This window comes from Microcaecilia unicolor, chromosome 2 (genome assembly GCF_901765095.1).
Source record: "Microcaecilia unicolor chromosome 2, aMicUni1.1, whole genome shotgun sequence".
Taxonomy (NCBI): Eukaryota; Metazoa; Chordata; class Amphibia; order Gymnophiona; family Siphonopidae; genus Microcaecilia; species Microcaecilia unicolor.
Genome location: NC_044032.1, coordinates 551,608,340 through 551,635,196, shown reverse-complemented (window position 1 = coordinate 551,635,196; position 26,857 = coordinate 551,608,340). Strand labels below are relative to the sequence as shown.

The 26,857-nt window shown below is 43.3% G+C and overlaps 1 protein-coding gene across 1 annotated transcript in view; it reads left to right on the top strand.

The window, feature by feature from the left end:
* The window catches only part of FRYL (FRY like transcription coactivator), a 655,466-nt gene that overhangs the window by 491,940 nt on the left and 136,669 nt on the right, over window positions 1-26,857 (top strand). Inside the window, 2 exon segments of the mRNA XM_030191364.1 lie at window positions 9,036-9,176; window positions 18,388-18,585. Coding sequence (XP_030047224.1) covers window positions 9,036-9,176; window positions 18,388-18,585 — 339 coding nt within the window.

Below are 26,857 nucleotides of genomic sequence, written 5' to 3'. Positions count from 1 at the left end.
AGGATGGGCCAGTGCACCTGGTCAAAAGTGCGCTCCGTATCTAGGCTCGTCACTAATGAGGGTCCAGAGCTAGGAGCTATATAAAATGGCATGCAGCAACTTCCACACATTAATCACCAAATGACGGCCCCCTCACGGACCTAACCTGATTATCCGCATCAAGGGATGGGTGGCCCACTGCCAATCTATCAGCCATGATAGGTGATAGGTCTCCGGGAGATAGTATCCCGCCCCGGTTTAGGTATTAAAGTAATGAGAGCTGAGTTCATATGAGGAGGAAAGCAGCCGTCCACCACTACAGTATCAAAGTAATCTACCAGGGGCCCAACGAGCAGTGATTTCAGCAACTTATAGAACTCTCCTGTAAACCCGCCCGAGGCAGAATAGAATTTTTAGTGCTCTGATTGCTCCCTGGACCTTCCTCACTGTCAAGGGCTCATTAAGCTGAGAGATGAGCTCTTCCGACAGTCTGGGCATCTGGGAATGAAGTAAGTAATCTTCAATGTGTGACTGCCCTCCCATTGGTACAGGTCCACCATTACCAAGAAAAGAGGTTTTATATAAGCCTAGTAGGTAAGAACTCTCATTTTTAGAAATCTGGTGGCTAAAAATATTGTGCTAGTTTAGACAACCTGATAGCCTTGTTTTACTTAAACAAGAAAGAAAAGGATTCCACTTCCTGTGCAGGAAAGTTCTAAAGAATATGGACATTGGCAATATTTCATGGTCTTATCCTAAAAGCCACTTCACTGGCAGGAAAGTGCAGTGCCCTGGTAGACAGGCCAAGTTGTTACTGGCTGCATCCCCCCTCTCCCCCCATAAGTGGTCTGTGGCTCCAGGACATGGCAAACAGATGGATCCTTGAGTGTGACCTGCCCAAAGTGGATGTGTTTGCAATGTGTCAACATGACGTTACCAGTCTTATGCTTCAGGAGGAGATCTTGATGTAGGCCAACAGCACATCCCTCCTTTGGTGTAGGAGGGCAGAAGGGAGACAGTATTCCTGTATATGCATCCTACAGTTTGTCTGGTTAACAGAAGTTTTGCAAAATTTAGAAGAAACCCAGGATTTATGGTCAAAGTAAATATGGTTGGTTTGTTTTTGTTTTATTTAAAAATGTTATATTCCACCTCTCCAGCAAAATTGAGATCAAAGAATTACAATAAAACACAAAATCAGATCACATGTGCAGAAATTGTTACATTAATATCAAATGGCAAAAGCCAGAGAAAATAGATGTTTCCTCTCCTGCAGGAGATATCCAATAAGAAATTAAACATTCCCAAAGCTTAATTTTTCAGAATCTAGTTGTTTACACCCTCCTGTCATCCACACTCAAGCCCTCAGCTGAGTGTGTAATAATGGGTGATCTCAGTTTGTCTGAGACTTCTAAAGAAGAGTCTGTCAAATGGTCTTATAGTTTCTGATGCAGGGAATTTGCTATCTAGTGTGAGATCACTAGATTAATTTGTCTTGCTGCATCTCTTGTCTGGTGTGAAAATCAATTCAAATAAGATTCCCTGTAGTGTAATTAGTGCTTACACAGAAGAGAATCTGAATGTATCCAGTCTTGAATTGTCATGTTCATACAGGGTATGCTTCACTAGAAGTGTTCTCTGATGGTTCCCATTGTATCATAAGACTACATCATTGTTTTCCTTAGCTGATAAAAAAAAAAACCCTTCAATCCTAACTTAAGTACCTGAGGCCCCTCATCTCTACCAGTGCATCATTTATTAATATTCAAGGGAAAGGTATTGCATGCAACAGTAACTTACAGCAACACAGGGTAGTATAGGTGGTATAAACGTTGGCTGTTGCTTTTATTAACCCACTAGTAAAAAAGGCCGTTTCTGGCTGAAATGAAACGGGCGCTTAGCAAGGTTTTGAGCGGAGTGTGTGTTTGAGAGAGTGTCTGTGAGAGTGACTGTGTGAGAGTGAGAATGTGCAAGTGTGTGTGTGTGACAGAGAGTGTGTGCGAGTGCATATGTGAGACAGTGAGTGTCCTTCCCTGTCCCCCCTGTCAGGTGTCAGGACTGAGGGGACTGTGGACAGTCATGAAGGCAGCCCCTACCAAAATAATGAAAGCAAGACCATTTGTATAATAATCACTGCATTCCAGAGAACAAAATGGAGTAAGTTCCCACATGCTATCTTTTGCTTTCTGTATTCAGTAGCTGACAGGCTTGCTAGACTTACCTAAGTGGCTGCAGCTGCAATACACTGAAAAGAAAGCAAGGAAACCTATGAGACGTAGATACGGCCGTCCCCTTGGCCTCTGACGCTCCTCCCTTCTTCTATTTGACTTCCCTCTGATAGGTCCGTCATTCGGTGTGACGCTCCTCCCTTTTCCTGTTTCAGTTCGCTTTGATAGGTCAGAGCGGTGCAGCTGTGACACTCCTCCCTTCTCTGATAGGTCAGGGCGGGGCAGAGATGTAGTGTGCTTAAAAATGGTTACAGAGCTTCGAACATACGAACTGTTGAAGCCTAGAGTGTGCTTTAGAATGTTGAGGGTGCTTTTTATGTGCAGATGGGGCATGGCCTATGGCCCAGATGGGCGTGGTTGAGACAGAGGGTTAGTAGTCCGAATAGCCTAGCCTACCAGGAGGACAGGAGTTCAGGACAGATGGAGTGAGCTTCAGAACGTCTGAGGGGGGATTTTATTTTTTATAGATAACATAACTTAAAACGCAACTGGATAACAGTACCTAGACCCAGTAAGACTGCTTTCAGCTCCACGTTTCTCTTGGCCACCACCATAAAGTACCACCACCATAAAGTAAGACTGACCATCAACAGGGTCCGCTAACCCAGCTTCCCTCATGCAGTAAATTGGGGTTCGCTGGGCCCTACCATGGGCAACACTGGATAATACCCCTGAAAATCTCGGAAGACCACCTTGGGACTATCCAGGTAATCTAATACAAAATGTACTCCTCAATTAATATTAAATCTTTGAACTCCTTTATTGGTATTAATCCATTAGTTACCACTCCATCCAACAAGCACACACGCAACTCACATTCGTATGTCTTACACACCACACACCACAAAAACAACTTACCGCATTAATTTTCACAAATCAACGTTTGTACTAAAGTCTATAATGTCCAACCAGCTTGTGACACGTTATCACAAATAATCCTCTTCAGGCTGTATAGCCGCCTCCAATCTTCACAAAACAGCTGTTTTCATTCCATTAAAAGTCACAATAACTCTTCCATCGAGCAGTTAAATCATTAAGTATAATCAATACTGAATCTCATACATCACCCATCACGGAGTTATTGCAACTGTCCATGTGGGTCTGCTGTGGGACACAGGAAAGGCTTGTGTGTGTAGCCACAAACCAACATCCAAATCCGTCAAGTCTTTGTCCACCTGAATTCCTTTAGTTCCTCTATGCGAGACCACATTTTGAGTTGTTCTTCATCAGGAGGAACTATTGTTCACCATCTATAATCATGTTGTAACACATATCTCTTTAACAATCACAATTTAACCAGCCACCATACATTTGTATAACCGCATTATAAATTCTAATATAAATCTTATATCGGCTGCTTACCATCTGGGCTCCCCCTCAATGGGAGTATCCAAGGATCCGCCCACTAATTGCTCATCTGCCAACTCCTGCGCGGGGTTTAAATACTGCCCCGCGTTTCTGGAAAAAGACAATGCAGAAAACTCAAACCCACTCAACTTCCCTATTTAGACCCTCAGGGGCCACCGTACCCCAGGAGAAAATGTATCCTTGCTCTATATTGAGGAGCTGATTACTAACATCACCACCTCTCTTGGGGACTATTTGCACTAGCACAATACATTTTAAGTCTTGAATCTTATGGTTATATGCCTGCCAGTGTGCCACCAAGGGGGTGTTTGTTTTATGCAGTCTGAGATTACTAATATGCTCCGCTAAACGTTGTTTCAACTTCCTCTTAGTGTGTCCTATATAATACAACATGCAAGGGCACATGATACAATAACCGTGCCTTCACTATTGCACGTTGTATTACTTCTCAGAAAAAAATATCCATTTAGTAGTGAGCGAATAAGAGCAATAGACACATTTCCCACATGGGCATGCTGACCACCCTCTCTATTGTCCCTGCTAGGGCGTTTTAATAATTCACCCAAATTGGCTTTACGCTGATAAGCTATTTTGGGGTGCTCACAAAGTTCCTCATGAACAGCTAACACATGCCAATATTTATGTATCACTTGGCCAACTTTTGGTGCATGCTGAGAAAATGGAAGCACACAAGCTAAAGTTTTTCGTGTTTCTCTTTTTTGTGGACAAAGGAGCCACGTTCTATTTGTATAAAGAGCTCGCTTGTATGCCTTTCTTATCACCCCAATAGGGTAGCCCCTATCAATAAACCGAGTCATCATGTCTTTTGCTTTAATTTTAAAGTCCTCAATAGATGAACACACCTGCCGTAATCTAAGAAACTGCCCGACAGGAACACCCCTTATTAATGCTACATGATGATAACTAGTATAATGAAGTAGGGTGTTCCTGTTGGTATTCTTTCTAAATAAAGTAGTGTGTAACCCATCATTAATGGTCTTTACTATCTTGATGTCTAAAAATTCCATCACAATCTTATTGATACGCCAGGTAAAAGTGACATGAGGATCAGCCATATTGAGGCTAGATATAAATGCAGTTAATGCATCTTCTGAACCTTTCCAAAACAATATGACGTCATCAATATATCTCCTCCACAGCACAACACTGTTGTACTGTGGAGAAGTATATACAAAATTTTCTTCAAACTGTGTCATATACAGGCAAGCGAGGGATGGGACTACAGTAGCTCCCATCGCCACCCCTTGCCTTTGTATGTAATATTTGCTCTGGAATTCAAAATAATTTGATCCGACTACCCAGGTGAAAGGTTGACGCAATATCTCAATTTTTTCTCCTGACTTAGAAGTTTCTGCCAAATATGTGCATGCAAGCTGAATTAACTTGTCCTGGGGCAGATTAGTGTACAGAGCCATGACATCCAGGCCCACCATGACAAAATTGTTATTATAAATATCTTGAATGTCAATATGCTCCAACTGCTGTATAAAATATATAGAATCTCGCACATATGATACAGCCCGACTGACAAAGGAGCTCAAAAATTTGTCCAAATATTTAGAGAGGGGCTCTAACACTGAATCCCGAGTAGATACGATCGGACTGCCCGGTGGGGCCTCTATGGACTTTTGGAGCAAAGTAAATATAAGGGGGTCTTTGGGTCGGGATGGCAAAGACACTGCTGTTCCGCAACTGTCAATATACCATCCAAAACTGCTGTATCCACATACCATCTGATAACCTGTTGCAATTCAGCAGTAGGATCATGATCCATCTGATCATAATATTGAGGTTGCTGAAGCTGTCTTAAACCCTCTTCTACATACTTTGTAGTGTTCATAACCACCATGGACCCGCCTTTATCCGCCCTCAAAATGGTCAAGTTTTTATCATTAGCCAGGCTATAACTACACTCCCGTTGCTGCCTGGTTATATTGCTAATATGTCTATTGGGAGACTGCTCTATCATAGCTAGTTCTTTCAACACTAATTTTTGGAAAGCCATAATAGTGGGATCTATCGGACCTGGGGGGACCCATCTGGACCTATACCCAGTGCAGGGTAACTTTTGTTCCGTGTCAGAACCCATAGCGGAGTTCCCAAAAAATAAGCGCAATCTCAGCTCTCTGAAAAATCTGAATGCCTGGCGACTGGCAAACTCATCATATGTTGTTGACGGAACAAATGACAAACCTTTATTTAACAGCTGTTGTTGATCCCTAGATAAACTTTTTTTAGATATGTTGATTACAATACCTACTTTGTTGATTTCTTGAGTTTGCCTATAGATTTGCCTGTTTCTAGTTTGGATCCTGCTATCGTTTTTGATACTTGTTCAGGGAGGCGTAAAAAAGAACTAGGAAGAATATTATCAGCTTCCTGAACCTGCTGAGATGTTACAATAGCCTGTTTGTTCATTTTACCTTTTTTACCCTCATCTTCCCCCGATGACTCGCTGGAAGATAGCTTAAAATTAACTTGTCTTCCTCCCCCTCGTATCCTTCTCCCTCTATTACGCTTATCCATCCAGCTATAGAAATACCCCCTAGTATAATCATACTCGTCTCTTTTGTACTTGGCAATCTTTAAGCCCCTCTGTTCAGATCGGTATTGTTCAATTTTGAGATTATGATCACTCAGTTGTTTTTCATATGTAGTCTTATCCAATACTTGCTTAATGCTATCCAGTTTAACTTGCAAATCTGTTTTATACGTCTCAATTTCATCCTGCAACGCATCTATTGTTAATAGCATAAGGTCTAAAGAGCACTGAGTAATAACAGCATTCCATTTGGTAAGATATTGCTCATTGCCTAAAAAATGTGGTTCTTTATTTATACGTAGTCCCTATGGACCCGTTGAGCATGACAATACTCGATTAAGGCAGCAGAGTGTAAATCTGCCCGAACCAGTGTCTTGTGAGCTCTGTACACCTCATCCCAGTCACAAATTAGTGTCTGCTGTTCATCGGAGAACAATCGAGCACCCCCTAACAGCTGAGCAATACGATCCTCAGACAATCCCACCTTAGACTCCCAGGCAGCTGCAGCCATACTCTCCAGACTATAGAGGAACTAAAGGAATTCAGGTGGACAAAGACTTGACGGATTTGGACGTTGGTTTGTGGCTACACACGTAAGCCTTTCCTGTGTCCCACAGCAGACCCACATGGACAGTTGCAATAACTCCATGATGGGTGATGTATGAAATTCAGTATTGATTATACTTAATGATTTAACTGCTCGACGGAAGAGTTATTGTGACTTTTAATGGAACAAGTCTGGAATGAAAACAGCTGTTTTGTGAAGATTGGAGGCGGCTATACAGCCTGAAGAGGATTATTTGTGATAACGTGTCACAAGCTGGTTGGACATTACAGACTTTAGTACAAACGTTGATTTGTGAAAATTAATGCAATAAGTTGTTTTTGTGGTGTGTAAGACATACGAATGTGAGTTGCGTGTGTGCTTGTTGGATGAAGTGGTAACTAATGGATTAATACCAATAAAGGAGTTCAAAGATTTAATATCAATTGAGGAGTACATTTTGTATTAGTTTATTTGGATTGGGGTACTCCTGTAACCAGGTAATTCCCTCTATTTAGATCTAGATTTGTGACTATCCAGGTAATGCCAAAGCAGACCAGAGGTGGAGCCTAGGCAAAGTTGGCGTTTACCTGGCTAGTGGCAATATTCAGTCCACTAAACAGATAACTGCCCAGATGAAGTTAGGAGACGAAAGAGGCTTTATCCGAATATGTATCTGGATCTGAATATACTAGTGCCTGGATAAATAACGCTCGCCGATTTATACTCAGATATTCAGCACCAGACTATATCTGGATACTGGCACTGAATATCTGGGTATTGAAAATCCCTACAGCTGCCAATGTTAAAAAAAAAAACACGTTTACCACCTTAGGCTGAAACTTGGGAGAACTGTTTCTTATGGGTAGAAGATTGTGTCCATCAGTTCTTTATCTTGGCATTTTTAACCTTGTAAGAATATATGAAGACATGTTTTCAAGTCCATAGCCATGGTATTTGCCAGAGATCTACAAATCTGATATGTGAAACTAGGTCCTCACTGTCTAGGTGCAGTCTTCCACCAGGATTCTAGAATACGACTGCCTATTCATCCTATAAGGCTCAACTCCTGCCCACCATAGAATCCATTTCTATTTGAACATTATTTTTGTCATTGTCATTTTTTTTACTATTGTTATAAAAAATAATGAGAAGAAAGAAAAGAAGTTGCCCTCTACATAAGTACACAAGTATTGCCATACTGGGACAGACCAAAGGTCCATTTAGCCCAGCATCCTGTTTCCAACAGTGACCAATCCAGATCAGAAATACCTGGCAAGATCCCGAAAAAGTTCAATACATGTTATGCTGCTTATCCCAGAAATAGCAGTGGATTTTCCCCAAGTCAATGTAATAATGGTATGGACTTTGCCGTCCAGACCTTTTTAAAACCCCGCTAAGCTAACTGCCTTTACCACATTCTCTGGGAACGAATTCCAGAGTTTAATTACATGTTGAGTGAAGAAATATTTTCTCCGATTCGTATTAAATTTACTACTTTGTAGCTTCATCACATTCTCCCTAGTCCTAGTATTTTTGGAAAGAGTAAACAAACGATTCATGTCTACCTGTTCTACTCCACTCATTATTTTATAGACCTCTATCAAATCTCCCGTCTTTTCTACAAGCTGAAGAGAAAATAATCATGTTTTTGTTTCCTGGGTTTTGACAGTGTTTATGTCATTCGTTGTCTTTTCTTTTTATATTTTAAGACAACCATATGTTGCTTATTGCTTGCAGTGATGATAAACAATTCAACTGAGTGGTAGGTCAGGTACATATGAAGTAGCTTCCTAGAAAAGTTCTTGAAGAATCCTCCTAGTTAGAATGCGGCATTAATATACCCATTTGTGGCTATTTTGCCGGAAACCAGTGAGCAGTTAGTTTGACCCTCCCAAATATTGCTTCAGACTCCCTCATAGGCTCAATGGGGGATTGAAAGGCATAGGTTGCCAAACTCTAAGATACAGGACTTTTTCTTCAGAAGCTATATATTTCCAGGATCATTTCAACCCAACCAATTTTTAATTCAACTAAATTGAAGTATTTGCATCCCTTTTAGTTGCAAATTTTTATTCTAAATTTAGCTGTTACCAAAAAAAAAACCCACTCATAATTTCTAGTACATTTATTGTGGTGGTTATCTTTGAGAGCATGACTGTTCAACATTTGATACTGAAAGAAACATAATCATCATCTAGCATAAACTGCATCCTTTCTGTGTTAGTTTTCTTTTACATGAGAATCGTTTATCAATTGGTTTCTTTCACATAAAAATCATTTTATTAGTTTGTGTAAACTTTTCATTATGTTATTTTTTTTCCTGTTCAATTAACAATTTAATGTTTTTCAGCTATTAGAGAAAGGGTTGTCTGGCATGCAGCAGTCTCTGCTACAGATCATCTACAGTCTTCTAAGTCATATTGACCTGTCGACAGCACCAGTGAAGCAATTTAATCTAGAGATCATAAAAGTGATTGGAAAATATGTGCAGGTGAGTGCATCCACAGGATATATTTCCAAGAAAGCATTTTTAATAGCATTGTGAAGGTAATTCTATAAGGAGCCATCTAGTTCTAGGTGACAGGAGCACAGGTAAATGGTGATTCATGCATTCAAATGGCTTCTTAGAGAATACCGACTAGAGGAAAAAGTGAACACCATGGGTGCTATTTGGGTGGATCATGGGCAGTCTGCATAAATACACATGTAAAGTATACTATGATTTATGCACGTTCAATAGGGCCTTAAACATAAGAACATTTTTGGCTATTTGCACTAGTATTCTGTTAAGAAAAGTAGGCACCTACTTTTCTTTTTAGAATAAGCTTGAAATAGGCACCTGTTTGCCTTCTATTCTAGGTGTCTTGTTATATACACAATTTCATTTATTGTTACTGTACCCTTTAGGAAATACTTTCTGATATAATTGTTTCAGATGTATGATCATTTCAAAGTATTGTTGAATAAAATAATGTAATAAAAGAATGCTGTGTCAGACCAAGGTCAATCCTGTTTTGAACAGTAGGCTGTCTGGGTCACATATACCCAGCAGATCCCCAAAAAGTAAATCTATTTCTTATAGCTCATTTTCAAGGATAAATGATGACTTTTGAGATTTTTTGGCTAGCAAATGAAGGTCTTCTCCTCCAGGAACTCTTTTGAGTCCTGCTATATTAGTTGCCTTGGTCTCATCATCAGCAACAGATTTTACAATTTAATTGCTGTTTTTTTAATGTGAATAAAAAAATAGTACAATATGATGAATTCCAAAGTAATCACTTTTGGGTTCTCTATGCAGTTAAAACTATAACTTGGGTGCCTTGGTGACTGTGCTGCACACTAAATTAACCTAAGACTCAGGTTATATAGAAAAAAAAAAGTATTTTTTGTTATTTTACATGCCTAATGAATCTTTCACAAAATATATATCAACCAAAATGTTTTTTTATATTTATCAAAACATTTTTTTTAAATGGTGATAAATGTACTCAGGAAAACTACTACTACTTAACATTTCTAAAGCGCTACTAGGGTTACTCAGTGCTGTACAATTTAACATGGAAGGACAGTCCCTGCTCAAGGAGCTTACAATCTAAAAGACAGGTGTACAATCTAAAAGACAAGTGTAGAGTCAATCTGATAGGGCATACTATATTTCTCGAAAGGTTAGGTGCCGAAAGCAGCATTGAAGAGGTGAGTTTTAAGCAGAGATTTGAAGATGGGTAGGGAGGGGACTTGGCGTAGGGGTTGAGGAAGATTGTTACAGGCATAGGGTGAGGCAAGGCAGAATGAGCGGAACCTGGAGTTGGCAGTGGTGGAGAAGGGTACTGAAAGGAGGGATTTGTCCTGTGAGCGGAGTTTACAGGCGGGAACATAGGGGGAGATGAGGGTAGAGAGGTAGTGAGGAGCCGCAGACCGGGTGCATTTGTAGGTAAGGAGGAGAAGCTTGAATTGTATGCGGTATCTGATCGGAAGCCAGTGGAGTGACTTGAGGAGAGGGGTGATATGAGTATATCGGTTCTGGCGGAATATAAGACGTGCGGCAGCGTTCTGAACGGATTGAAGGGGGGATAGATGGCTAAGTGGGAGGCCGGTGAGGAGTAAGTTGCAGTAGTCAAAGCAAGAGGTAATGAGAGCGTGGACGAGAGTTCGTGTGGTGTGCTCAGAGAGGAAAGGGTGAATTTTGCTGATGTTGAAGAGGTAGAAGCGACAGGTCTTGGCAGTCTGTTGGATATGCGCAGAGAAGGAGAGGGAGGAGTCGAAAATGACTCTGAGGTTGCGGGCAGATGGGACGGGGAGGATGAGGGTGTTATCAACTGAGATAGAAAGTGGAGGAAGAGGAGAAGTGGGTTTAGGTGGAAAGACGAGGAGCTCGGTTTTGGACATGTTCAGCTTCAGGTGGCGGTTGGACATCCAGGCAGCAATGTCGGATAAGCAGGCCGATACCTTGGCCTGGGTCTCCGCGGTGATGTCTGGTGTGGAGAGATATAGCTGGGTGTCATCAGCATAAAGATGATACTGAAAACTATGAGATGAGATCAGTGAGCCTAGGGAAGAGGTGTAGATAGAGAAGAGAAGGGGTCCAAGGACAGATCCCTGGGGAACTCCAACAGATAGTGGGATGGGAGTGGAGGAAGATCCATGAGAGTGTACCCTGAAGGTGCGGTGGGAGAGATAAGAGGAGAACCAGGAGAGGACAGAGCCTTGGAACCCAAAAGAGGACAGTGTGGCAAGAAGTAAATCATGATTGACAGTGTCAAACGCAGCGGATAGATCGAGGAGGATGAGGATGGAATAGTGGCTTCTGGGTTTGGCGAGGAGCAGGTCGTTGCAGACTTTAGAGAGTGCTGTTTCTGTCGAGTGTAGAGGGCGAAAACCGGATTGAAGTGGATCGAGGATGGCATGAGAGGAGAGAAAATCAAGGCAGCGACTATGAACGGCGCGCTCAAGTATTTTGGAGAGGAAGGGTAGGAGAGAGATGGGGCGGTAGTTGGAGGGGCAGGTAGGGTCAAGTGATGGTTTTTTTAGGAGAGGTGTGACTACGGCGTGCTTGAAGGTGTCAGGGACAGTTGCAGTGGAGAGAGAAAGGTTAAGGAGGCGACAGATGGAGGGGGTGACAGTATGGGAGATGGTGTTAAGTAGGTTGGTGGGGATGGGATCGGAGGAACAGGTGGTGCATTTCGAGGAGGAAAGAAGGCGGGAGGTTTCATCCTCGGTGATCTCAGGAAAGGAGGAGAAAGAGGCCATGGTTGGTTGGTTGTTGGATAGGGCTACAGGCTGAAGAGGAGGTGGTGGCTTGCTAGTGAACTCAAGGTTGATCTTTTGCACCTTGTCGCGGAAGTAGTCAGCCAGTGATTGAGGAGAGAGTGAAGAGGGAGTGGGAGCGGGGGGCACTTTGAGGAGGGAGTTAAGGGTGGTGAAGAGACGACGAGGGTTGGAGCTAAGAGAATTGGTCAATTATAGTAGATGACGGCAGAAAAAGACCTGCATGGTCCATCCAGTCTGCCCAAGACAAACTCATATGTGTATACTTTACCTTGAATTTGTACCTGTCCTTTTCAGGGCACAGACCGTATAAGTCTGCCCAGCAGTATTTCCCGCCTCCCAACCACCAGTCCCGCCTCCCATCATCGGCTCTGGTACAGACCGTATAAGTCTGCCCTCCCCTATCCTAGCCTCCCAACCACCAACCCCTCTTCCCCCCACCTGCTCCGCCACCCAATTTCAGCTAAGCTTCTGAGGATCCATTCCTTATGCACAGGATTCCTTTATGCATATCCCACGCATGTTTGTAATAGTCCTGTTTTGCAAGGAATAGGGAGGAATGGAAGGAGGATAGCATGAATTTGTAGTGATGGAAGTCTGAATGGGTACGAGATTTCCTCCAGAGGCGTTCAGCGGATCGGGTGCAGGAGCGAAGGTAACGGATGCAAGGGGTCAGCCAAGGCTGGGGATTAGTACGCTTTGTGGGACGGGAGGTGGATGGAGCGAGGGTGTCCAAAGCAGAGGAGAGAGCGGCATTGTAAGCGGAGACCGCTTTGTCTACAGTCTCGGAGGACATGATGGAGGGGAGGAGATTAGATATACTAGAGGATAAAGTGGGGGGGGGGGTCAATAGCCTGGAGATTCCTGGAGGTGGTGGTTAAAGTTGGACGGGGCAGGGGGGGTGAAGAAGTGTAAATGTGATCAGGTGATGATCGGAGAGAGGGAGAGCAGAAGCGTGGAAATTGGAGGGTGAGCCGGAGGAGGAGAGGACGAGGTCAAGACAATGGCCGTCACGGTGAGTAGGGGTGGTGGAGCACAGCTGGAGGTTGAAGGAGGATGTTAGGGTGAGGAACTTAGAAGCGTTAGGGTCGGATGGGTCATCAGCGTGTATGTTAAAGTCTCTGAGAATGAGGGACGGAGATGAGGGTTCAAGAAAGACGGAAAGCCAAGCATCAAAGTCGATGAGGAAGGAAGAGAAGGATTTATCAGGGGGGCGGTAGATGACTGCGACTCTGAGTGGCAGCGGGTAGAATAGCCGGATGGAGTGGGCTTCAAAGGATGAGAAGCAGTGAGACTGTGGTAGGGGGAGGGGTTGGAAACTACAGGAGGGCGAGAGTAGTAACCCAACGCCTCCACCACGGCCAACTGGGCGGGGAGTGTAGGAGAAGAGATAACCTCCATGGCAGAGGGCCGCGACTGAGGCCGAGTCTTCCGGGGAGATCCAGGTTTCGGTTAGGGCGAGCAGTTGAAGGGAGCAAGAGATGAAGAGATCGTGGGTGAAGGGCAGTTTGTTGCAGACTGAGTGGGCATTCCACAAGGCGCATGAGAAGGGGAGGGAGGAGGGGAATAGAGACGAGATTGGAGACATCCCGGAATCGTTCGCGTGGATAGGACGGGGACAGGTGAGGGGGACCTGGATTAGGGTTAATGTCTCCCGCGGACAGCAGGAGGAGGAGCAAGAGAATGCGGAGGAGGGTGGGGGAGGTTGGGCGGCGAAGGCGACGAAGACGGGGTGAACTTAGGAGGAATGGGGATGGGTTAATGGCAGGAAGGAAGTGTTGAAGGTTAAGAGCTAGGAAGGAGGAGGGGGACAAGAGGGATGGTGAGGTGGTGGGGGATGAGGGTGAATAGGGTATTGCCGTGGCGGGCAGGGCGGAAGTGGTAGACAGTGGGGGGGGGGAAGAAGATTAGGAAGGGACAAGGCAAGGAAGAGAACATGGACAGGGGCCATAAGTAGTGACTGAGGTGTAGCAGGTGACTATGTAGTGACTGAGGTGTTAAGCGGTTAACAGGTGTTAACAGGCGACTATGTAGTGACCCAAAGTGCTGCACACTGCCATATGAAGGGGCATGTGGTTCAGTTCCTGCCCCAGGTTTTCTGCTTCCCATGTTGCCACAGGCAGAGGATACTGCAGGAGGAGAAGGAGAATCAGTGTCATTATGGAGTGGCAGCATTTAGAGCCAGCTCTATGCATATGACTGTAGGATAGTAATATAGTGAATGGCAGCAAATAAAGGCCAAAATGGCTAATCCTGTCTGCCTAGTTTGCTCATACATTTATGTTGTTGCACATGCATTCTTACATGTAGCCCAACTGAAATTCTCACATTTTTTAACCAACTTTTCATCCCCTTACCCATCACTACATATCCTTTACAGCATGCCAAAAATGTGCTTGTATAAGGGTCTCAACCACCCCTCTTGATTGGCCACATCCGGTCTTCCCATCTTCAGTTTTGCTACTGTCAAGATCAGCATTTGAGTCAACACTCAAGCGTATTAAGATTTAACCTCCTCTTATGTATTAAAGTTTTGGGTTTACCCATTTTCCCAGCTTTCTTAGAGGTACAATCCAATTATACCACTGCTTTTCAGGATTACAGCTGCTGTTCAGACTTCCAGAAAGCCCAATGCTGTGTCAGTGGTATTTTAGATTTGTAACTGCTACTCCTTACAGGTTATCTTAGTGCTGTCTTGAAAGCACAGTGCTGATGGGGTTGTGCCCACCACTACAAACAGGTTACCCAGAGTTGCTTTTTTAAAATTTAGTTATCATTTCTTTGTCTTCACCATTTTGTCCAGGAGACCATTTCAAGCATCTGCTACCCTATCTGTGAAAAAAGAATTTCGTGGCATTGTTCATAAGCCTGTCTCCCTTGAGCTTGTTCTACAGCTTTATTTTCCATTGAAAGTGATTTGCTTTTAGTGTATTAATATATATTTGTATATCTATATCATGTCCCCAGTCTCTTATCTCATCTAGGGTATAGATGTTTAGGTCTTTTAGTCTCATGTGTTTTGTGCAGACCCACATTATATTTCTTGACTTTCTCTAGACAGCTTCTATCTTTTCTGAGATATGGCCCCCAGAATACCCTAACAAAAAAGTCTAACCTATGTACCTGAGCCTTAAAGGTAACCTAATGTCAACTAACATACAATTAGCATATTATTTGGCTAGTCCACCCCATGCAAACAGGATCATAGTTTCTTGCTAAGATTGGCCAGGTCTTTTCTGGGTGACCTGCCACATTCTACTAAGCTCTGCAGTCGGAAACAGCATCCTTGAGCCACCGACAACTAAGCATGGGTGGGGGTGCCTGTCAAGCTACGTAAAAGGGAGTTCTGGTCACCTTCCGAGAAAGTCTTCAGCTGACAGTGCTTGGGGATCCTCATTAGCTAATATATTTATATTTTGAGTTGGGGGGAGGGTGGGGCAGAGAAAATTTTGTGCCCACCCACTCCATGCTGCGTCTGCACCTTGATTATTGTGTTCAGTTCTGGTTGCCGTATCTCAAAAAAGATATAGTGGAATTAGAAAAGGTTCAAAGAAGAGCGACCAAAATGATAAAGGGGATGGAACTCCTCTCGTATCAGGAAAGGCTAAAGAGGTTAGGGCTCTTCAGCTTGGAAAGAGACAGATGAGGGGAGGTGTGATTGAGATCTACTAAATCCTGAGTAGTGTAGAACGAGTAGAAGTAAATCATTTTTTTACTTGTTCCAAAAGTACAAAGACTAGGGGACACTCGAGGAAGTTACATGAAAATACTTGTAAAACAAATAGGAGGAAATGTTTTTTCACTCAGCGAATAGTTAAGCTCTGGAACTCTGCCGGAGGATGTGGTAACAGTGGTTAGCATATATAGGTTTAAAAAAGGTTTAGACAAATTCTTGGAGAAAGGTCCATAGTCTGCTATTGAGACAGACATGGGAAGCAACTGCTTGCCCTATGATTCATAGTATGGAGTGTTGCCACGATTTGGGTTTCTGCCAGGTACTTGCGACCTGGCTTGGCCAGTGTTTGGAAAAGAGGATACTGGGCTAGACGGACCATTGGTCTGATTCAGTATGGCTACTCTTATGTTCTTATGTTCCTCCTTTTAATCTACCTGTCCCTGTTTTGTGCTTACCCAGCTCCCCACCCAAACTGTCCCACAATCAAAAAGTACCCTCTGTAACTGTTCCACTATCCCACAAATTGCCCCACAACTGCCCAACCACTAGCAAACTGCCTCCACTCCCAAAAACTACCTCTGCAACTGCCTCCACTCCCAAAAACTACCTCTGCAACTGCTCCACCACCCTCAACCACCCCCCAAAAAAAAAAAAAAAAAAATCTATCCCCTGTGGTTGCACACCATCTCACAAGCTGCTCCACTCCCAAAACCTGTCCCCTCAGTTCCACAACCCTGCAAACTGCTCCACCCTCAAAAAATATCCTCAGAACTTCCACTCCAAAAAAAAATCACCTGTAAGTGCCCCTTTAAGAACTACCCCTTGCAATTGCCACACTACCTCACAAAATGCCCATCCCCCACAACTACCCACCCTCTAAAAACTACTCTTTAAACTGCCCCACCTCTCAAAATCTACCCCTCAGCTACTCCACTATCTCACAAACTGCCCATACTCCCCAAAACTTACCCCCTGTAATTGCCGCACACCACTCAGACCAGTGGAGAGCCCTGTAGTATAGAAATGAAGTTTCTGCCTGTGATGGGAGATGGAAAAGAAATGAAGCTACCCTCCCCCCCCCCCCCCCCATGGGAAAAGCAGTTCCCACAGCTTCGGCATAGAGACAAAATTCACAGTAGCACCTTTGAAACTATCCTGTCTCAATCACAGACACCCAGAAAACCAACAGATATAAATACACAATAACAACCACTCATGCACTGACACACACACGTAAAGCATTTATGCATATAGATGCAAGCATGGACATGCATATAAAACACATGTGCACTGACACACAAACATGGAAGATTGTAGATCCATGATTTTTTATGGGGCAGGACCTCAATTATGGAGCAAGTTATCCTTCACATTGAGAGAACTAAAAATCTGGAAAAAATTTTAAAGGCCCTGAAAACTTACCTTTTCCAGTATGCTTTTTTTAAAATTGAGTTTATGGCATGTGAGTCTGTTTTCTCACCCTAATCACTGAGATAATGATTGTTCTTTAATGTATTTCATTATTATTATTATGTATGTTTTTGTTGTAAACCGCTGAGAATGTCAGATCATTCAGTATATAAATTTTTGAAACAATAAGAATCTTCATAAGTGATTTTATGGTCATAATATACTACTAAAATAATTACAATTTGTATATGATACAGTGACAAGTGAGCTTTGTCTATGACCATCAGGATAAGCATGTGCAACCTGCCAAGAAGCATCCCAATATAACCATAAGCTGCCCAGCTAACAAGTACTAAGCCAGGTGGTAAAGACAAGCTCCCACCTACACTTGCAGCCATGTGGCTATGGAGTCTCCTGAGAATGTTTCATTGGGTAGCAGCTAGTATTTGGATATTGTGCTCTATTATTAGCTCAATGTTACATTTTTTAGATTATAAGTATTCTTTAGATGAAGATAGCAATGTCCAGGTCAGGTACTTAGCTCAAAAAAATTGTTATCAGGGTGTCGCAGATTCCTGGCTGGAACATTGGCAGCCACTATGAATGGGATTCCAGATGCTCAATTCTGGCATAGGTGTACTACAAACCCTGGGCCATGGAACTGGATCAGGCCATGGCCTGACAATCATTTTGCCCCTACACGGTATCCCCACTATACCTTAGAGTAGTCAGTCCAAGGAAGTAAGAATATAAGTAAGATCATGGAAACAAGGCAACAGGAACACACGAATCAATGCAGAGCGCTAGGAGCTCAGGAGGAATGCAGGCTCTGAAATGGGGAAAGATATCCTAGTCAGTCTGGAATGGCCTATTTTGGGCTAATTGGGGTAGTGGATCATACTGACATGTGGCCAAGAGGCCAAGTAGCTCCTTTTGAGAGGGTAGTGTCTTAGAGCTCCTAGACTATAAGTTCAAGGGAAAACTTCATGATTTGAGTGTGATCATAATTTGTCCCTTCAGAAGTGCTTTGCATGGTATTTTCAGTGTTTATTAACTCTTACTGATTGAAACATTTTGTAGTATGTGTTATTTATTCACCAAAGACCTGGCTGTAGATATGAGATAAACATGAAAAACAAAATGTAGTTACTATGAACAGCCAACTAAGATTTGTAAAAATGTGCTGATTATTTTGGATGTGTGACCTAGGACAACGTGATATTTATTTGAAATAAATATGTAAGTTGATCATTAGTTCGAGAAATTATTAGTTGAAAAATCAGTGAATTAAGAAGTGGCACTTTGGGGTTCCGAAAATGTCATACTTCATTTTAATGTTGTTTCCCATTAGAATCCATACTGGAAGGAAGCCCTGAACATTCTGAAACTCGTGGTATCTCGATCAGCAAGTCTTGTTGTACCAAATGATGTACCAAAGTCATATGGAGGAGATTTAAGTTCTCCTGAAATTCCATTCACAAAAATCTTTAACTGTGCTTCCAAGGAGCTACCTGGAAAAACCTTAGATTTTCATTTTGACATATCAGAGGTAATTATTTTATGTTAGTCTTAAAGTAATATAATTGGTATCTTTAAATATGCTGTTTTTCATCTCTTTTGCTTTACCTTTTTATGTTATATCTTGGTCTCCTTCCTTTTCCTTTCAAATGAGTTTATTTTATAGAGTTACACTTTTTAAATAGGCACATTTTTTATGTTTGTAATAGCCAATGCCATCAGTTTGTAAAAATAATTTAAATAAATCCTCCAAACACATTGTTCAGTTTGCTTTTCGAGGATATTTTTCAGCTGCACTGGGATCATGTCATGAGCTTAACCCACAGGCATATGGCAGAGACTTTTAAAGAGAACCTCCCTACAAAATTTCCCTTTAGAAGTCTTATGGCTGGCCAGCACCATGGAGATCTCTTACCTTGAATATTGTGCTGGTTTAAAGTTTATGGGATATACCTGGAAAACATAGGCATGAGGGTTTCAAAATGGTCAATGTGCTTATGGTTGCCATTTATAACCCAGTTTTCAGTGATTATCTTATTGCAGTCCTCTGTCTTGAGCCAATAAACTTTTCCTGTGGGAAAATCTCCCGTTTATTTATTCAGAACACTTATATACTACATTTAAGGAAGTCAGTCCATTCAGTGCAGGTTCCAAACATTTATATATCATAAAATCACAAACCATATTAAACCACCTTCTTTAACCAACTACCCAAAGCCATATAAAAAATTCCTAACCTGACCTGTTCACAATTCCACATATGTCACAACATAGGGAAGAGCCAGGTTTTTATTAATTTACAAAAGGGTTTTTATTAATTTACAAAAGGTGTCTTGGTTCTATTCCAGTCTTGCCTCCCTAGGTGTAACTGCGAACATATATATCCTCCAAGGTGTACCCCCTGTAGTTCTTTAACAGTAGGAATCACTAACAAACAATCCTTGGCTGATCTCAACTGGAGAATTAGACTATAGCTTTGCAACTTATTTGCTAGGTATGGTGGCCACCCTTCCTGCAGAACCTGTGACGTTAGTACCAGCACTTTGAACATGCCCCTGGCCTCCAAAGGAAACAAGTGTAAAGTATACAACATGGGAGCAGCCATCTCTCTGCTTGATTTAACCAAGATCACCCTTTGCTGCTGTGGTCTGTACTATGTGGAGCTTTTTAACAAGTTTACTGGGTTAAATCAGCAAGACTGTACAGTAATTCAAATGTAAGACGACAAATGCATGAGTCACTAGCTGCAAAACATTCGGGGTCACGTGGAGGGGCATAATCGAAAGGGGCGCCCAAGTTTTCCTGAGGACATCCTTGCAGGACGTCCCAGCGAAGGGGCGGGGAAACCCGTATTATCGAAACAAGATGGGCGTCCATCTTTTGTTTCGATAATACGGTTGCGGACGCCCAAATCGCGAAATTTAGGTCAACCTTAGAGATGGTTGTCCCCGATTTTCGGCGATAATGGAAACCGAGGACGCCCATCTCAGAAATGACCAAATCCAAGCCATTTGGTCATGGGAGGAGCCAGCATTCGTAGTGCACTGGTCCAGACATGCCAGGACACCAACAGAGCACCCTAGGGAGCACTGCAGTGGACTTCAGAAATTGCTTCCAGGTGCATAGGTTCCTTACCTTGGGTGCTGAGCCCCCGAACCCCCCCCCCCCCCAAAACCTACAACTGTACAACACTACCATAGTCCTTATGGGTGATGGGGGACACCTACATGTGGATACAGTGGATTTCTGGTGGGTTTTGAAGGGCTCACATTTACCACCACAAGTGTAACAGGTGGGGGGGGGGGGGCTGGGTCCGCCTGCCTGAAGTGCACTGCACCCACTAAAACTGCTCCAGGGACCTGCATACTGCTGTCAGGGAGCTGGGTATGACATTTGAGGCTGGCAAAAAATATTTAAAAAGCTTTATTTTTTTAGGGTGGAAGGAGGTTAGTGACCACTGGGGGAGTAAGGGGAGGTCATCCCCGATTCCCTCTGGTGGTCATCTGGTCAGTTCGGGCAGCTTTTTGAGGCTTGGTCTCAAGAAAAAATGGACCAAGTAAAGTCGCCCAAGTGCTCATCAGGGACGCCCTTCTTTTTTCCATTATCGGTCGAGGACGCCCATGTGTTAGGCACGCCCCAGTCCCGCCTTTGCTATGCTTCCGACACACCCCCGTGAACTTTGGTTGTCCCTGCAACAGAAAGCAGTTGAGGACACCCAAAATCGGCTTTCGGTTATGCCAATTTGGACTACCCTGGGAGAAGGACGCCCATCTCCTGATTTGTTTCGAAAGATGGGCGCCCTTCTCTTTCGAAAATATGCCTGATAGGGATGCAGACCTCATGCTACCCATAGTTTATTAGTTTAATAGTAGAGTTTAGGTAATGATTCCAATTTATTTGTCCATCACTGTTTCTTTGAGAATCTTAAGTAGAGGAGTGTGGTAGCCTTTAGAAACACAGAAAATAACAGCAGATAATGTCATTTATACTCTGCCCCTTTTCCCTTCCTAATGCAGTATCAGATTCTGCATGGTCTTTAGTTTTATTTTCACTTCTCCAGTACTAAAGATCATCTATGGCTGTTCTATTTTTTTTAAGCCATTCAATTTTTAGTTCTATTCCATACACCTGTAATCTTTTTGGGAAGAAATATTGTTTTTCTCTTTCAGTTTTATATTATGAGTTCTATCACTTCTTGTCAACTGAATAATGTTTGTTTCTTTTGTATGATCTATAATTTTTGAGGAATTTGAATCTGATAGTCCCATTGTCCACAGTATGTATGCCTCTGTGTGCTAGAACTTCAGATCTTAACTCAGAGGGCTTATGAGTACAAACTGCTCTAAGGGTCACTCCAAAGGCATCTGATGGCCAGGTGAGTCTTCATCTGCTACACTAAGGACCAGTCCAAGGATGTCTGATGCCCTAGGTGAATCTTCAGCTGTGACAACCCCCTCCCCCAACCTGGGTGGCTCAAGGCCCTACTTCCTCCTCCTCCTCCCATGGATGTCTGAAGGACGTACTTTCCTCCTGAGATGGCTCAAGGTCTTAAATCACCCTAGGTTCTATTCCTCTGATGCATCCAGCATCTCCTATTCCCTAGACCCCAGGGGTCCAGTATTTCCCTTCCCCTTCCATACCCCCTCCTTCCACCAGGGGTCCAGCATCTCATTTTACCTGCCAAACTCCCCTTACCCCGGAGGCTCAGCATTTCCCCTTCCCTAGGTCTGTGGCATCTTCTTTTCCCTTCCCTAGCTCCTAGGTCTCCAACATCTTTCCTTCCCTTCTCTTCCACCACCTCCCCCCCCCCCCCCCTAGGTGCCTGAACCCTCCATTCCCCCTGCCACCATAGCCGCGGTGTAACCTGTACTTGAATCAACTGAGCTGATCCTTCATGCAATAGTGGTGCAGTGATAGACCTTTGAGCACTATGTGCATGTATAGCTTGCTGTGTCCCACCCCTCGAACACAAATTTCCTGTTAGAGAGGGGTAGGATGCAGCAAGCCTTTATTGTGTGGATGCTCAAAAGCCTTCTGCTGTTCTTTTACTTTACTTCTGGCTGTGCTGGCACTGCACTGCTGCCCTTGCAAATATCTAGTTCCCCAACTGATAGGACTTGCCCTGCTTAAAGCTGCTTTTACTGTCTTTCTTAAAATGTGAGTTCTGGAACTGAACATAGCATTCTAGAGAAATTATCACCAATGATTTGAAGGAAGAGATTACTTCCTGAGCACAGCCTCTACTGGTGCATGCTGGCATTCCATTTATTCTTTATTTAGTAATTTTGAAGTACTTGCATATGATCACCCTCAGGTTTCTCTCTAGGTTGATGGTGGTTAGTACCTTGTATGTTGTTCCTGTGGGCTTCAGCACTCCATAATACATGACTGTGTGTTCACAATATTTGTTCAATAATTTAAAAAAGTAATGTTGTGACTTCCGGTGACGTCACCATCCTTAGATGGCGGTCTAGAATCGGAGCTCCGGAATAACCCTATGATTTAAGCTAATTTGAGCACACAACCATCGCTATTTTTGCCTGTTCCTATATCGGAGGAGACTGGAGTTATATCTTGAGGCGAGATGTCCCAAAAATCAAAAGCTGTAGCGCTTAAAAGTGGAGCGCGGAGCAGCGTGCGAGTCTCCAAGATGGACGGACGCCATGTTTCCTCTCAGAACGAGGAGCCGTCTGACTCCGAGTCAGTGAGATCAGATGAGGATGCAAATACCAGCAGAGGTCCGCACTTCACACGGCTGTTTCGTGATCTCCGCAAAGATTTGGCGCTTATGAAAACAGATATCGTGGAACGTATTGATAATCTAAGAGGGGAGATCAAAGAAGTTGGGTCCCGTATTGACGATCTTGAAATGAGGGTCGAGGAACAGGTGGAAAACGTACTTCAGATACGTCAGAGAGAGGATGAACTTACTAATCAAATAGAGGACATGCAGTACAAAATGGATGATATCGAAAACAGAGCTCGCCGTACTAACTTGAGATTTCGAGGGGTACCGGAAGCGGGTAATCAGGAGGACGTGACTCGTATAGTACAGGAGCTATGCACGCAGATTCTAACAGCTGCCCCTGGTAATGAGGTGCCTGAAATCGAGAGAGCCCATCGTGCCCTGGGAAAGCCTCTGAACAATAAGCCAAGAGACATAGTGGTACGCTTCTGGAAATACACTGATAAAGAACAACTGCTTACCTTGGCTAGGCAGAAAGCTGATCTTAAATTCAACGAGGCCTCGATTGGAGTATACCAGGATCTTTCTGCTTTTACATTGCAGCAGAGAAGGAGCATGAAACCTATACTGGATGTTTTGAATCAACACCATATTAAATATCGTTGGGCATTCCCATTTGCAATTTGTTTCGAAGTGGAGGGTAAACAGCATAGAATTTGCACGGCTGCCAGTGCGAAACTGGTATTGCAACAAGCTGGCCTTATGGGCCCAGAATCCGTGACTTCTGCAGTAACGGCGAACAACAGAGAGAAAATACGTCAGTGGCAACAGGTCTTCAACAAGGCTAAGAAACAAAAACTGACAGAGACCCATTTACCAACATGAACTGGTAACACCTGTTCTTTTTTTCCTCTATTTTCTCTTACCATTCTCTTTTTATGAAGAGAAGGAGGAGTCTTCTTTTTGAATATGACACATGTAAGATGTAGTTCGAACATAGGGTGCTCGATGAGTCATAGCCAGGGTTCCGGTGGGGCTTCTGGTTCTGGGCAGTGTGGGGGAGGGGTATGCTGGCCTTGCCTGTGAAGTGTGAGAATGCCAGGGGGTTCTTTCCCCCTGCCGTGCTCACTCAGGGGAAGTTTTGTTGTGTTGAGGGGTGTTGGGGAGGAACAGGGAGGGTTAAACTGTTTTCCTACAGGGTTCAATATATCAGATTAATGTCAGGTATTTGGCAGGATGGGACTTAACTTAAAGATAATCACGCTTAATGTGAAAGGTCTTAACGCACCAAGAAAGAGACAAACGATCTGGCAGGAGTTAATCCGCCTACAGCCGCAGGTGATAATGTTGCAAGAGACCCACCTAAAACGTGCTCATGAACATCTATTTCACCATGCCTTATACCCTAAGATTTTTTTTGCATCTGACATTTCCAATAAAAAGCAAAGAGGTGTTGCACTTCTCTTTCGGAAAGACCTTCCTGTACAGATTCAGCATGTGAAAAGAGATTCCCAGGGCAGATTTGTCCTAGTCCGAGGGATTCTTGAAAATCAAACAGTAACTTGGGGCTGTGTGTATGGCCCTAATACGGGACAATCCACCTTCTACAGTTTGCTTAAAAGACAAACTCAATCTTTTGTGGAGGGACAACTTATCCTGGGTGGAGACTTTAATGCAACCCTGAATCCGGCTGTAGATAAGTCGGGTCCTGTGTCGAAGAGTGATAAGATTAATGCTAAACACTTGAACAACTTTCTACAAGATTTGGGCCTATATGATACCTGGCGAGATCTTCACCCTTTGGACAGAGACTATTCTTTTTATTCCTCAGTACATGCTACTTACTCCAGAATTGACTATCTCTTTCTGGATAAATCCTTGGGAGGCCAGAATAATACTGCTTACATTGGAAATATTACGATATCAGATCATGCACCATGTGTGGTATCAGTAGCATGCTTAGGAAATGTGAACCGTGGCTCTTGTTGGATGTTTAATAATACCATGTTGGGTCAGGAAACTATTTGTAAAGAATATGTTGCTGTACTTAAGGAATACCTACATTTTAATATGAACTCGGGACCATCCTTATCAGTGGTATGGGACGCCCTTAAAGCGGTGACCCGAGGCCACTTCATGAAAGTGGCAGGGAAACTTAAAAGAAAAAAAGAAGCTGATATGCTTTACTGGAGGGGACAGATCAAAGATCTGGAACTTAAGCATAAACGAACGGGGTCTACTAGAGTTTATAAGTCATTGCAAACAGCGCGCCTGCATTTGGAGGCACTATTGTCCAGAGACCTGGTATTTCTTAATGAGAAGTTACGGCTGGGTGGATATGTGGAGCGCAATAAGATTAGTAGACAATTGGCAATAAAATTGCGTAAATTACAAACTGAACGTAATGTTTTTCGAGTTAAAGGGAAAGGGGGAGATATTCTTAAAACATCCCAAGAGATCAGGGACAGATTTTGTAATTTTTATGCAGAACTATACTCCCGGGACCCATCAATAAAAGATGAGGCTGTCCATTCATACCTTGATGCGTTGGATCTACCATCTCTAGTCCCAGAGCAAAAGGCAAAGTTGGAGGCTCCGGTTGTGGTGCAGGAGGTTTTAGTAGCAATTAAAACACTGAAAAATGGCAAGTCACCTGGACTGGATGGATACACTAGCGAATTTTACAGGACCTTTGCGCCCCAGCTGGCGCCTCTTCTGACAGAGGTTTTTAACCATGTACGCTCTGGTGGAGATCTTCCGCATACAATGAAAGATGCATGGATTGCAGTCATACCTAAACCCCAAAAAGATGCTCTAGACTGTGCCTCATATCGTCCTATATCGATATTGAATGTAGATGTCCGTATCCTGGCCAAAGTGTTGGCTACCAGAATGAACTCTGTTTTGCCAGCTTTGGTTCACCCCGACCAGGTGGGGTTTGTCCCTAACAGACAGGCTTCTGACAATATCAGGCGTACATTAGATATCATGTACATAGCAAAACAACGTAAAATACCCTATTGTTTGCTCAGTGTTGATGCAGAAAAGGCATTTGATAGGGTTCACTGGGCCTTCTTACATGGCATATTGGAGCGATATGGTTTTGGACCCTATTTTAGTAATTGGATTAGGGAATTATATACAAACCCAAAAGCATGTGTCAGGGTCAACGGTCAGGTATCTCCTTTCTTTGAGCTACAAAGGGGTACTCGTCAGGGATGCCCACTCTCACCCTTATTGTTTGCTCTTGTGATGGAGCCACTGGCCCACAGTATTAGGACTGATCCTGGGATTCGGGGGGTGAAGGCAGGAGGATGGGAATCTAAAATTGCTCTCTTTGCTGACGATGTCCTATTGACTTTGTCGTCACCTCTGGAATCATTACCGAAAGTGTTCCAGGAGATGGAGAGATATGGTCAGGTCTCAGGTTTTAAAATTAATATGACTAAGACCGAAGCAGTAGCCCTGGGTATGACAGAAATGGATTATTGCACCTGTCGACATCTCTATCCACTGAAATGGACGACTAAGGGTATAAGATACTTGGGAGTTTTCATTACCAGTGCCCCTGAAGAAATAAATAATGCCAATTATACTCCTTTGTTGAAAACGATTCAAAACGATTTAACTAGGTGGGATTCCTTAAGCTTATCATGGTTTGGCAGGATTGCCACTGTGAAAATGAATGTTTTGCCTAGACTGCTCTACCTTTTTCAAGCTATACCATTGCCACTAGCAGAACAAGTGCTCCAGTCAATGCAAAACCAGATACAGAAATTTATTTGGCATGGAGGTCACCCCCGAATTCATTCCTCCGTGCTGTACAAGGCTCGTAAAACTAGAGGTGGGTTGGGAGTCCCTAACTTGATACTATATCATAGAGCAGCCCAAGCTAAGGCAGCAGTAGAGTGGTTTCAGGAGCCGATACATAAATTGTGGGTACAACTGGAACAGTATATGATCCATAGTCTGCTGAAATTGGGCCATCTGCTATGGCTGCCGCCCAGGCATAGACGCCTGGGTCCAAATTTGTGCCCTATCATTCAGTTTACATTAATGTGCTGGGATAAGTTGGAACGAGTAAAGGATTTTCATAACTCTAGGTTGTCTCCCATAG